Genomic DNA, 15,252 nt, shown 5'->3' on the forward strand with positions numbered 1-15,252 from the left:
AAGCTTGCTGTGCGTAGCAACAGTATAACCAGTATAACAGCTGTACTGAGCACTCGTCTGCTAAACCGTTTCAGTTGTTGGTATGCGCAGTCGACTGGATCCAAGCTGAGGTACTGTGGCGTTTAGTTTTCAAATGGGGTTCAGATTTTTTTCAACTTCTCGATTAAATGAAAAGGCCTTATATGTCGGGTTGTGAGGAGTAGAATACCGGCATCCCTTGTTTGTAAAACCCAATATAAATTAGTGAGTGAATTTGATTTCCTGATTTGAACAGTCTTTCAGGATCATTTAAATTACATTAAAAAAGCACTGACAGTTTAGTTTACTTCTGTAATCATCTATACACTCAGGGCTATAAACAGCTCAACTCTTACATTCTATTTATTCCTTGGTCAACTCAGAATTCGAGTTCGTTGATGGTCTGATAAAGCTAAATATACTCAGCAGCCAAAAAAACCGTCAGTACCAATTCAAAATTAGATAGGCACTGTAATCAAATCATTACAGAAATGGACATAATAAGCGGATCAAAAGCATTTTTGTGTACAGTGTCCTGACACATCAATGAATAACTCAGCACGATTCCAAGACATTACGTGAACGTTTGCAGTCCATTCAGACTCTTGACTTCAGTATCTAGTGTGACCACCACGAGCGGCAATAACTGCAGCACAGTGTCTATGCATGGAGTGCACCAATCGATTGATGAAGGCCATTGGCACCTGGAACCACACTCTGAGGAAGGCCTGGCGCAATAAATCGGCTGCGTTCGGCCTTGGTATGACATCATTCAGTCTCCTCTGAATTTCACCCCTAAGGTGTTCCATTGGTTTTATATTAGGACTAAGGGCTGGTCACTGCATAATGTTGACACCGTTCTGCTGTAGGAAGTCCCGTGTAGCTCTGGCAGTATGGGCCCGGGCGTTATTATGCTGGAAAATGTTGTTCCGGTGACGTGCGAAATGTGGTATGACGACGGGTCTGAGAACTTGGTCGATGTAGCGCACCGCTGTGATGCCGCCTCCTCTCCCTGGACCAAGGTTCAGGACCCACTCTCTGGTTCAGGCCTATTCCACCAAATACCATGATGCTTGCACCTCCCCATGAGTCTCTTTCCATAACACATTGGTCTGAGTAACGCTGGCCACATCGTCGCCATATTCTTGTTCTGCCATCTGCAGTTGATACGCAGTACCGACTCTCATCTGTAAACAGAACAGTTCTCCATTGCCTGTATTGCCGGCTTTTGTGTTGTAGGGCAAACTGTAGACGTTCACGCCGATGACGAGGGGTGAGGATAGGTCCACGGTAAGGTTTACGGCAATGGAGGTTCCCGTTGTTAAGACGTCGGCGAACTGTATCAGTACTGATTTGTCTTCCGTGTGTTCCCATGCCTGCATGAAGGGTTTCTATACATGCTGTCGTACACCATGGCGGACTTGTCGTCTTGTGGTCACCCTTGGTCTGCCAGTACGGGGGCGATCATTTGTGGCGTTGGTGGCCCGGAAACGTTGCTGCAGCCTGTATAATAGATGGTCCGAACGTTGACCTGGAAGTGATTGACAACGGCTTGTGCAGTGTGGCCAGCTTCAAGTCTACCTAGCGCCTGGTTCCTCTGAGCTGTCGTGAGTCGCGGCATCCTGCTGACATTGTAATGTGAATGTTCCAACCAGGTTTGGAGGTGCATTTTATTAGCCGTAGCAACTGATTTACTCGCCTAAATTAGAAACCAATCAGAGCATCGTATTTGTTCTGTTTCATGTTTGCATCTGTGTCGCAAAGATATATCGATGGCTGTATGACAAGAGGGATGATTTCAATTCTCCCGCTATGTCCAGCAACATCCCAGCAACTCGAGCCCTAGGTGTCTATGTACATTCAACACATTTCGAAGTACAGTCGATCAAAATGCTTATTCTACGAAAATTTCGAAGAGCGTCGCTCAAAGATCTGTTTGATCAAGGATACAACATTCGAGGCCTCAGTAACTCCTAACGTTTCATGGTAAACATGTGGAGGACTTTGTCTATACCGCGACGCAACCATGGCAAAAGTGCCGTCTTTGTGCAATTCGTGACTTTAACTTGTACCATATTGTTCTGGTATAAAATTGACTGTCTTTGCGTGTGTTTATGACGTGTAAGTGCACTTAATTATTCCGTCCGCTTTTGACAGGAAGATTTCATTCAAATGAGGTCGTAAAGGCATCGAATCACCCTCGTGCCGCTCTTCTAAAGGTTCATCATTCTAGAATTTGTCACATTTCGAAACTTCTAGAACGATCAAGTTGTCCTGTGGTTAGCATCCAATCGGCGCATACCAAATCACACTTCCTGGTACTAATCGATATTTTACGAGCGTTTCAGTCCGTTGCTGCCATTTACGATCACCACAGCAAACTTATTCCCAATCTCCATTTGCGCATAACAGATTATTACAATATCTCAACATATATGTTCAAAATGAAGTCTGTACATTCTATACTCCGAGCTAGAACAAGATCTCGGTACCCATGTCTGTCCGTGGGAATTAAGAGGTGACAGTTGGCTCATTGTGTTGCATCGCTTGTTGGTGGATGAAAGTTGGAATCAGCATTGTTAAAACTATATGAGGGAGGTCTGTAAATAATCGAGTATGGATCAAACAGTCCACTGACTGACGTCATGTGATTCGATCTACACAATTAGGATACGATGACAATTGGTCAGCGAGACTGATCACCTGATCCCGTCAGTCGCATCCCGTGAAGATCCGGGCCCAGTAGAATTGGTCAACCCATGTACAGTAGCTGGCCATAAGTGAGTCATCATTAGTCAAATTTCCATAGACTTACATGTTAATTAACCGTTGCAAGAATATTTTACATTGAGTATAAGTCATTTTATTTTGCAAACATCGTGGAAATCATCTTCAGCTGCGTGAACATAATTTTCTTTCATCTTTCCGTTGATTAGCTATCGAGTGAGTGAGTGAGTGAGTGAGTTCATATTAGTTATCGAATGACACCAAGCACCATGACACCAAGCACCATATACTAGTATAAGGACAACTTTTAATCTATCCCATAGACAGCCATGTTAAACCCGATTGGTATGTCTAATATATGTTGTTTAAATAGTTACAGTTTTCTTAATATCAATCGGAAAATTGAATGGAAAGTATGTGCATGTAGCTGAGAGGATTTACCAGCTGGTAGATAAGAACTTAGTATTGAAAACAATTCGACCGAAACTATATTTAAGAAAATTATTCTTGCAGGAGTTAATTAACATGGAAGTCTTTGGGAATTTCACTAATGATGACTCACTTATGGCCAACTCCTGTATGTGATAAGGGCCGGCTAACGGGATTGGGTGGTAAGGCTCACTCTGTTGATCCTTGGAGTTTCTGGTCCAGACTAGATTATTTACAGACCGTCGCCATATAGCTGGAATATTGCTGTCTTTAATAGATCTGACGATGGACTGCTCAGTTATTTATAGGTCACCCTTGTACCAGCTAACTTCCATATTTTGTATCATAACTCCTCAATTACTTTTAAGATAAATATATGAGAGAAACAAACGGTCTAGAACTAATTATTGCAATATAGCCACATGCATCAAACTGATGATACACTGTCTATGTGTAATTATCGATTGCTTACTAGTGCTGGTATTGGCGTACAACCTTCGATACGATACATCACGATACTGAAATTTTAGTCAAGACGATATATTGCCAAAGTATTGTGCACTGAAGCTGCGATACGATACGAATCCCGATATATGGGTGGCGATACGATACATATCACGATACTAAAATCTTTAATTCTAACACCAACTATAAAACATCTTAAGATAAAAACAAAACCATGGGAGCCGTGCCAATTAACACTTATCATAGAGGTACACAAAGTCCGCAGTCTAGACTACCAGTTGTCCGACCTCCATTTTTTGTGGAAGCCGCGGTGGCTGAGCGGTCTAGGCGTGTGCTGGCGATTAGGTGCCTGACTCTGAGGGTGTGGGTTCGAATCCCGGATGGGACTCAACCCAACAAAGGATTAGAATCTGTACTTTACTAAGAAGGTGTAATCCCAAATATAACATATGTTACATTTGACCACTTTCTAAAATGGCATTGTGTATTTCAAAACAAAACCATTTTAAAACATATCGTCAAATTCCGCCTGCGTTTTTCACTGTTCATTCGGAAACGAGATAATGAAGTTGATACACGGACTTTGTCAATGTTAATAACATGCGCGCGCTATGTCTGACACAGCTCTTGACGCAATAGTTTCCGAGAAAACGTTTACTTATGAAGGGAAAATAAATAAGCATATATTTTAATCAGTAAACAAAAGTAAGTCTTTTATCTTGACAGATATCGCGATTCGGCAATATTCAAAGTTAAACATCGATGTATCGTGGCCCATTTGAAGTATCGTATCGGGATATACGACATTCTAAGATGCCTAGCGGTTAGAACAATCGAAAAAAAAATACATTATCAGACAATAAAGGTATAGTTTTTTGATGACGTAACAATTGAATGACGTTAAACCGTCACTGCGCCATTCTAGTGTGCCCCCTCGTAATCGAACCATTTTACATTACGTCACAATGTAAGCGACGTCACGATGCATGTCAGTTGTCATCGCCTCCTACGTCCTCCTACAGTAAACTACACCGTTGCATCCCGTTTCTTGGTTTGCTGTTGCTTCACGCAGCTAACACCACTGGTGGAAACATTACGTTTATGTTTTACGACGGTTAAAATGTGTCATTTCGACACACAAGTTTTCAGCGACACGGTAACGTTCGCAATGTTTACATTCCCACAATGCAATCGTGGAATGTCGCTTGACTACTCAACTTCCTCTGGATGTACTGATCTAAACTTACGTTGCTAGTAGAAATGCAACGTTCATATACCCCCATATGGTTTATGTTAATAACAGATGTAATTAAAATAATTCAGAGAAGATATTTAATCCGAACGTAAACCGTCATCAAACTGTTATCATTTGTTTTTTTCTGGTAACGTTCGTCTTAACGTAGGGGGCAGACACATCAATAGAACAGCGCGCCAGTTAGCCCTGTGCGAGGATTCTTAATTTAGGTCACAGACACCGTCGTTTGTTTTCTGCCTTAAATTAATCGTAATTATCCTTAGAAAGTATTAAATTTGGCATCTTAGAAAAGAAATACACTTCGCAAGCGTCCTCGTGTTTTAACTATAATAGTTCAGGGCAAAAGTGTGTTTTATTACACTATACATGGTGGTAGAGCGAAGTGTATTTCTTAAATGCAAATTGTGTGATGGGCGGGTGTTTACGATTGGGCCAGTCTAAGTAAACTTAGCCTCAGTATTATTCGTTACCCTACTATACTCAGTAGAGGAGTGTAACGAATAGTACTGACACTATAAGTTTACTTAGACTGCGATTGGGCTAGACATGTTTATATTTTTCGCAAACACCTGGTGTTCCCTACAATATTTATTGATCCTTTCACATGATTTTTAAAACTAATTTGCCATATGGAATTTGTATTTGGTGGATGATGGCGACGGTTGGCGTTAGTTATATATATTCTAAATGATTTGGTGTTCTCTCAGTCGTCTTGTGTCTTGGATAATGTAAGGTTGATACCACTGCAGCCTACAATCAAAGCTGAAGCGACCTTTGAAATGTTGACACGATAGGTTAATCTTCACTAATGACATAATAATGTTGACTACCGGAAACCCATTACGATAACACAAGTAGGTCTTGCACTTTCATCTCTTTGTTGAAACGTAAGAGTCATGTCACTGACAGACCATCAGATTTAAACGTTCACTGTACATTCCTCTGTAACCATCTATAACACGTTGTATTATACGGAACTCAGTGATCCATGCAAATCCGAGTTCATACTCGACGGCAATATACCGTATATTTCTCTATTAAACCGCTCGGTAATAAAGCAGTAGTACACTCCTCTGTAGGTTGTTTCCCTTACCATAAATATAACACGTCCCTTATATTATAACATGGAAATAGTGATCCATGCAAATAACCGAGTTCACTCATACACCACGGCAATATACATAATTATCAATTTGTCACGTTAGCTGAGGCTGATATCCTATTAAACAGTGGATAATCATACTCAGAAAAATACTCCCAATACTCCAAGAAAATATCATTTCATTGGAGGTCTGGGACTGTTTTATGAGGCATCTTCGCACCTTAACCACAGTCTCTAATTTCAGTTGTTGCAACTGCCAAGCCCATCCAATGAGAGTTTGAAGTTATATTTTCTCAAAGCTGACCAATGTGAGTGAGTGAGTTTAGTTTTATGCCGCACTCATCAATATTCCAGCTATATGGAGGCTATCTGTAAATAATCGAGTCTGGACCAGACAATCCAGGGATCAACAGCATGAACATCGGTCTACCCATACATTGGGAGTCACATTGATGACATATGTCATCATCACACATTTAAAAAACACACACACACACACACAATCCAGTCAGCCAGCCCTTAGTGCCTCTTACAAGCATGGGTTACTGAAGATCAATATTCTAACCTGGACCTTCACGGGTTCTGACTAATATAACAACCACTGTCACAATCTCTCAGATTACTATCGCAGTCATGCAGTATGTCAAATGTACAGCTATTAGTACAAGATAATGAATTGTTGAGATTCTGTGTTTACAATGACTGTGTAGTTGCTTTGGAAACTGACCAAATTTATATTTGTCAGTGGCTGCCATGAATATCCAGTACATTTTACCTATAGCTATTAACTAAGGCATTTTTGACAAGATAAATCATTGCATGACAATGTTCACTTCCATGTAAGTTTTCATAGTTTGCAGGGTTTGTGATCCTTGATCTTGTGGTTTATCAGATTAATAACATTCCATAATTCCTCCTGGAAACACTGTAACTCACAATCATCAGTGGGAAAGCATTCTTTTAAACTAAATGAACACACAAGACCAGAAACAGCGTGTTGAAGATATGTTTAATACTGTAGAAGGGTACATACATGATCCATTTTCTTCCATGAGCATGAATATAGACCACCGCTGCTTGACAAGCTGGACTCATTTCTTTATCAAAATATTTCTAAACTGAAATATGCAGGGTCCAGATGCATGGTGGACTGCCAAACTACAATGTGATGGAAATATAATGAAACACCAGACACACATCACTTTGGGAAACCAACAAATGCCATTCACTCATACAAGATGACAGACACAGATCCCACAGTAGACACTGAGCTGTGTCTCTGTTGAGAGCCTCAGTGCATGTAAGGCACAGATAACACTCCTTGTCTCATGTCTCCTCCACGGCCATCTCGGACACGAAGTCGCGGTAGAGGATGATGCCCTTGTCGGGGTCTACTGCTGCAGACATCATCTCCTCGAGCTCCTCCTGGGTGAAGGGTTCACCTGCACCAAAATGTCAGTGACTGAGTGCTGTCGTTAGGTTTAATGTCACTTCAAACATTATTTTAGTTATTTTGACATGTCAGCTGAATAAAATGGGAAGCTGATGGTTAGTTTCTTACAGCCAACACACCAAAACTTCAGCTCAGTAAATCTTGTAATAGCTAAGGGGGACATCTCTGCCCTATTAAGGTAATTCAAAATCAGAAATTGCTCTCTGCACGTTGCTATAAACTTGAAACATTTGGAAGGAAATCCTTTGCTTGATTCTGCCTCTCTACTGTTGAACTCTCTCCCTTTGGCCATAAAATCAGCAATAGAGTTTACCCCCATGTTCATTTATTATTATTTATATTATTATTACAAGAGTTCTGGATAACACATACCAAAAGTGAGTTAGTCCTTGTCAATCTCCCCTCCCTAGCATCATATATCAAGTTCAGAATATGTCAGACTGATTTATAGTCATGGCTTGCATCAAACAAAAATATTTACTTCAGAGTTAGAATCTCTTATCAGAGCTACAGATAACTTTTTGAGTCATTGAGTTATGTACTCACTTGTGTTCATCTCAATTGGGTATCCTAATTTTCATTTGAGTAACCAAATAAATTGTACCCGTGCACCTCACTCAAACTCAATTGGTTATTTTGCCATTTTCCATTAATTTTGAAAATATAATAAAGTTTAAATGTTAGTGTTTGTTATTTATATATGATCTGTAATATGAAAAACGATAAGAAAGACTGCAAGTTGTCAAGTTCATGTCCTTAAAATAGAACCTCTCAATATACGTCAGTTATTTTATCTATCCACCGGTACGCAAGCTAAGATTTGACATTTTTGAGTGTACGCATGTAAGATCACATTTATTGAGTATTTACAAAAATTCAAGCGTACTTGTATGCAATAGACTTAATAGAAATTGAGTTTTCACATAAATATTTGCGTAATTTGAGCGCAGATACGCAGCTTATCTGTACCTCTGTCTTATGATTTCAAATGTGCTATGTTTTTTACAGAAACACTGAAAAACTCAATGGATTTACTTTTGAAGTTTGACCAATTCACATTTTGTGCCATAATGCTAGCAAACACCTACCCTCCTCAGTCATGTATTTGCGGAGTTCGTCCTGGGTGAGGTGACCTTTCATTTCAGCATCCATCACTTGAAATGCTTTCAGTAATACATCTTCAGGATTTGGCTTGTACCTGTTGAATAACACTCACATTCCTGACATATACAATCAAATTTGATTTAACACAAATAGAATTACTGCCCACTATTTCTACATATGTATGTATTATTTATTTATTACTGTCTAATGCTACCATCAAACATAATGCCAAATCATATTAGAAAAGATACACCTGAGTGAGTGAGTGAGTTAATATTTATCGTCACATCGGCAATATTTCAGCCATTGACGAGAACATTTTATAATTATATTATAGATGAATAAAGTTAGAAATTTAAAAACCTGTTGACGAAGAACAGTAAAACTACTAGTGTATCACATATATCCATTTAAAACTAGCAATTAAATCTAAAATATTGGAACTATAAATGACAATATAATATAAAAACATGCTGTTGATTGCTAACGACTGAAGGTAGATCACCATACTAGGGAACATGGAGATACACGTGAGGGATAAGCAGAACCAATGAAATAGTGATGAACTTATCACCTTCTTTCCATCATCACTTTTGTCATCATTGGGAGGAATTTTTCAAATCTGATGTAACCTGTTGGCTCTTCCTCTTCAATCTTTGGAAAGAAATAAAACAAATTTATAATTTAAAACAACAGTCATTAAAAAAGGAAAGGCAGTTATTTGATGCCTCTTGAAACCAAATCTACTAGTTTTCAAATCAATGAAGTGATATTGAGAAAATAGCAAGATGAGGTTTGGGGTGAGAGATAAAAGGGTCTAACCACAGTAGAAAATTATGTCACAATTTTCAAAGTCTTACAAACATCAAACACTCCTTGCATTGTGATAGGATCTAATGTTTCTTAATGTAACAGGATTTTCAGATTAGGCCAGACCAATTCTGTTTCTTGTTTTACAGATTTTTGTCCTCAGAAAACCTGAAGGCAGGAGGGAAAAAAATAGAAAATAAAATCACCAGTCAAAGTAATATTCCTTTTAAATACTAAAAGTATTCTATTTTTGGCAATTTATGAAGTGTATATGGGGCAAAAAACAATCAAACTTTTGTTGTTGTTGCAAGTTTGACATTTTTGGCCAATAAAAACATGGGGAAAACTAATTTTAATTTTTTTTCTTATTCTTGAAAATATACGACTGGAGGATCCTTAAAAGAAGAAATAAAATTGGTCTGGCCTTACTGAGAAGAATATGCAGTATTTTTCATGGAGATTGTTTAAACCAAGTTGTATTTAAGATACCATTAGGTTAATACAGGCATACTGTTCATGTATGCATACCACATGGATACCATGCTTCATCAAAGCAACTCACCTCTGCCAACATATCATGCAGTTCAGCTTCACTGGGGCAGCAGTTGAGAGATCTTACAATAGTTCCTACTTCTCTGGAAAATGATCAATTCACAATTCATGGGAAAATGTGAAAGAGATGTACCTACATATTTACATCAGAATTAGACCTATTGTATATAATATTATTAACCTCAAATAATATGATTCTAAAAGGTGAGAAGAAAAGAGTAATTTTGTTGGTGTATACAATTTGCAAAGCTGAATCAGTGGTGAAAGCAAACATATATTCACTTATTAACTTCACATTTTATTTTTGTTTTATCCTGTTAACTCTATATAAATAATCTTTTTTTAATAACCATATCTTGAAAACATGTACTGGCTATAGTTGATTGTCCACTGGTTAAGAGACACATAATAGAATCTATACATACCTCACATCTACAGTCTTATTAGACTCATGGTCAAATATATCAAATGCTTCAGTTATTTTCTTTTGGATGTCTTGTAGGAGGGAATCTGGAATATGAGGAAGCTTGTATTAACACATTTCTTAGGTTTTATCTGTTACACTGACCGAGGCATTTGGTTCCCACTAGGACTCAGACATATAACCAACATACTCTGGTAGGGTGTGTCCAGAATTTGACATGGGCACCCACAGGACTACACATGGGGAGTCACATGATACATTGTTTGATGATAATGACAATAAGTCTACATGGTTACAGTAATCATTAACATTTCTTTCTGGCTATGCATGCATTTCTCCTGACTTTTATATATTTGAGTAAATGTAAAATTTCAGTCAACTTCACTTTTTGCCAGGGCTCCAGTGAAACAATTCCTAAAGAGATATTAGGAACTCTTTCAGTGAAACAATTCCCATTCAAACATTAGAAAATCTCTCAGTAAAACAATTCCCACTGAGACATTAGAAATTGTTTCCGGAAAACAATTTCCATTGAGACATTAGGAATTCTTTCAGTAAAACAATTCCTACTGAGACATTTTGTGCCCGCTCTTGAGACCTACAGTCAGTACCTGGGTAGGTTCAAGTAATGCTGGGTTTCCTGGTGTACCTAGATAGGAAATTTGGATGCATCTGAGTTCTAGTTCCCACCTTCCTAGTCGTCTCTACAAGGACTGCAGATCCATTTGGGTGTGAACAATTCAACAAACTAATTATGATACCTGATGTTTCGTAAAGAATTCAGGGGTCATGTCATGATACAAAATGATACATGAACATGATACAGTGAATACAGTATGACAATAATGACTTTCTGAAGGTTTATCAAAATATTGTGTTGTTTTATATAATTTTCACAATATGACTGATATACATGTGTCAAGGTTTCACCTATCACTTTATGTGCCCAAGTGACCTTAGCATCAACATGTTTTGTATTAGGTGAGTATGTTGTAAACAGGAAATCTGCTATTTTGTCATGGGCTCAATGTCAATACTGTGTACGGCCCTGCGTACGTTTTGTAACTATGTGTACTTGCTAAACAACAGGGAGTTTGGGGATCTTTCCACAAACACCTAGACTAACATCTAGTCTCTGAAATGAACATATTTTACAGAAAAAACAACAACAGTTCCTAAACTATAATCATAAAATATAATGAAAAGGAGACCAGAGACTTTCTCAATTTTCAGAAAACTGTGGTAATCTAGACTTGACACATATTCTGGACTTGCATGGGCTTTCTTGGATGTATTTGTTTCAGGGCGCTTATCCCAGTATAACCGATGGGTACAACAAGGACTGGTGATTTCGGAGTCAGTATAATGTGTCTGAGTAAGGGGTGTAATGGGTACAAGGATCGAGCATTATAATGTGTCTTGGGGTGATGCTCTTGGATGAACAATATGTGGAGCAGAGCGAAGAACCAGTCACGAAAAGCTTTACAGGGAAACGGGTTTTTGCTCACTGTCTGACAGACGACATTACCATAAATTATGTATATATTATAAAATGGTCAATGGGCTGACTCCTAAATACCCATCTTTATGGGTCCCACCTAGTATCTCCAGCAAAACAGGATACAACCTTCGTAACTCCACGACTTTCAGACAAGTGCAGGGCGTTTATCCCAGTATAACCGATCTTTCCTGCCTTCTGTTGTTCAAGCTTGGAATGCACTTGATATCAATATTAGAAATGTAGATTCCTTATCTAGGTTTAAGCAATTAATTTCTACAGAAATTAAGATTTCTTCAAATTTTACATACATTGCTAGTTATGGCCAGCAACAATACCAAGTGATTCTATCCAGAATTAGGCTAGGTTGTAGTGATTTAAAAGCACACTTATTTGACAGATTCCTGATTGATGATCCCACTTGTTCATGTGGCCATAACAGAGAAGATGCTATCCATTTCTTTCTGTCATGTCCCCGCTATGCCCAGTTTAGACTTGACAAATACTTTGTCGTTAACCACCTCAGCATACATACTATACTTCCCGGCAATGACGATTCATCTCCTTTAGACAATAAAATATTATAAAATCGGTTCAAAATTACATAACTGAAACAAACCGCTTTACGGAATTCAAGTAACAATCTATGAATATACAATGCACTTGGTATCTTGTTCTTTATTTTATTTCTTTATTCCATTTTGTTTTGACTTTGATTCATTCGTTTATGTCCTAATGTCTGCTCCATAGAAATATGTCAAGATATAATGAACTATATGCGGAGAAGCATTGACATAGGCCTTATGGCCTGTTTGCTAATCCTATTTCCATTTTGTTATGTCGTGGAATATGAAAAATGTAAACATTAATGGAAATAAAATATTGTTTAAATCAAAACAAACATCCCATACGGATTAGTCATGACACTGAGTAAAGACACTTCACAATGAAAACATTTGAGTCTCATGTTCAAATTCCATTTAAAATAACAACAAACTAAACACTATTTACACTATTTTACTATGTAATTCATTAAATTTTTATTTTTCGGCGCCTTTTGACTTTTCATTTCAGCCCATTTGACTTTTAGCCTCGGCCCTTTTGACATTTTTCTCCGGCCCTTATGTATTACTTGTGTCAGAACAAACAATGACGGATGGGATGCCGTTTTTTAGTTTCTTCATGTTAAACTCAGTCAAATCACAGCATTAAACGTTTTGTCCGTTTCAATATTCACATGCCTGAAGTGTCACTGATATTGATATCATGTATAGAATATATTATGCACAAGAATCTATTTTTCCCACCTGCATTTTCCTTTGCTTCGTCCGTGGCCGACATGTTGTTTACAATCGTTGCTAAACAGTCAAACTGGGTTCAGTCTAGATGTAGCTAGGCGTAGCGTCTCCAAAGAGATTAATCAGTTTAGCCATAAACAGCCTTGTAACTGTTTGCTAAGTTTTATGTTTATTTGTAAAAATAGTTCCAAATTTTAAAATAGATTTTAAAAACATTACCATACATATAAAGATATAGCTTTGTTTTAAATTAACTGTAAAGTGTTTCTGCAGAATGTTCTAAAATATAAACTGCCAAGCGAAAGCGGAATAATATTGAATCTAATTTTGTTCGATCAATATTTTCAAATAACACCACATAAGGCTGAACGATTATGCTACAAACTTGCAACAATCCTTTGGTGAACGTAATGGTACGAAAAAGCGCATATCCCATTCTGCACACACAAAAATGTAGCGATGTATTTATTTGCTAGATATAAAGTTAAACACGCCACTGAATACTTCCTCTGTTTGATCAGGGCGATGAAAGTTACATCAGAAGTACCCCTGGTGATAACGATCATTGATTGTTAAGCCATTTAACGAAAGAAATCCCAGGAAGAATATAAATACATTTCTTAGACCATGTTGCAGCATACAGCGCTTTCCAGGGCGCCATGAAAAAATGTACTGTCTGCATAATCCATGGATCCAAAATGTCGTTTTGATAACAATTTGTATATTTTGAGAAATCTAACAGAATGACGCATGTACATAGGCGGATCCAGAGGCGGGGTACAGGGGTGCTCACCCCCCTTTTGTCCTGAAAGTTTATTAAATGACCATTGAAACCGTTCTACCTTTTCTCAATAGTGTGCTTCTCCGCTGTTGATATTAAAATTATTTTAACGATCCCCACCCCTTCATTTCAAAAGCTAGCGCTACAATCCGCCCCTGATGATATCCTTGGCGTCACGATATACCAAAATGGTTCTGTATTGGGCACCACGATAATTCGTCGCCATATTATGTCACAGTAAAATCGGACCAGCAAGCCATTTCTGTATTTCGGTTCGTTCTCCACGGGGACGAGTCGATGTTGATATTAAGACCATTATTTTAACGATCTGTCCTAGCTCGCCTGCGTTCTAGACCCCATTTCACAAAGCCAAAGCGACCATAGGGCGTTTGTATACTGATTTTGGCATTCGTGCCGACAACTGCCGGTCAGGTTGTGATCATCCTTGTCAAACTGTGCCCTGGTATCGCAGTTTAACCCGGGCAGTAACTGGTATACAAGTGCACACGCGAACCTACGCCCGCACAAACCCGGATGCCCACACCAGAACGAGGTTATATATGGAGGGTTAGGTACGTCTACTAAGGCCGAAGGGGTCGTTGTCGGCACAGGTACTACAGATATGTACCCCAGGTACGTTTCTGTATACAGTAATGTATCCCAAACAAAGTCAAAATACAGAAACGAACCCGGCACCTTACACGGACGACGAGTCCATATTTCGCAACCCAAAACCGAAACCGTATGCAGTTGTTCCCGTTCAGCTGATATTGCAAATCTTATTGTGCTCCGCGAAATATTCGAACGTTACTGCGTATGGTCGTTTGTTATAGAACGCAATCAAATGCATATCTAATTACAACCGTATGACAGTTCCAATCAAGAGGGGCGGTGGGGTAGCCTAGTGGTTAAAGCGTTGGCTCGTCACGCCGAAGACCCGGGTTCGAATCCCCACATGGGCACAATGTGTGAAGCCCATTTCTGGTGTCCCCGCCGTGATGTTGCTGGAATATTGCTAAAAGCGGCGTAAAAAACAATCTCAGTCAGTCAGTCCAATCAAGAACACAACACACTGCAGAATGGAATCGTCCAAGGGTACGTTTCTGTATTCCGATTTTGACTATAGGGTACTTTTCTGTATATAGAAACGTACCTGGGGTACACATATGTAGTACCCGTGCCGACAACGACCCCTAGCTTCAGCTCTACTAAGGAGGTTACGTACGGGTTGCATCTACGACGGAAATCAATCAGACGAACCTGAAAACGTCTGGTCGTACATTGTTCTGTCGGGTTTCTGCTTTGGGCAAGGCAGTACATCTCCGTTCTTATTGAA

General features: G+C 38.8%; 1 protein-coding gene across 1 annotated transcript; it reads right to left on the reverse strand.

The window, feature by feature from the left end:
- Positions 1-6,991: 6,991 nt before the first annotated feature.
- Positions 6,992-13,242, reverse strand: LOC124263765 (dynein regulatory complex protein 8-like). Its single transcript, XM_046698469.1, has 6 exons — positions 13,145-13,242; positions 10,341-10,425; positions 9,926-9,998; positions 9,128-9,207; positions 8,538-8,647; positions 6,992-7,438 (listed from the first exon to the last, which is right to left on the reverse strand). Exons 1-6 carry the CDS (start codon positions 13,176-13,178, stop codon positions 7,323-7,325), a joined length of 498 nt encoding a protein of 165 aa, XP_046554425.1. The 5' UTR covers positions 13,179-13,242; the 3' UTR covers positions 6,992-7,322.
- Between the last annotated feature and the right edge of the window lie 2,010 nt (positions 13,243-15,252).

This window comes from Haliotis rubra, unplaced genomic scaffold, assembly GCF_003918875.1.
Source record: "Haliotis rubra isolate DU_JTF1 unplaced genomic scaffold, ASM391887v1 Scf898, whole genome shotgun sequence".
Taxonomy (NCBI): Eukaryota; Metazoa; Mollusca; class Gastropoda; order Lepetellida; family Haliotidae; genus Haliotis; species Haliotis rubra.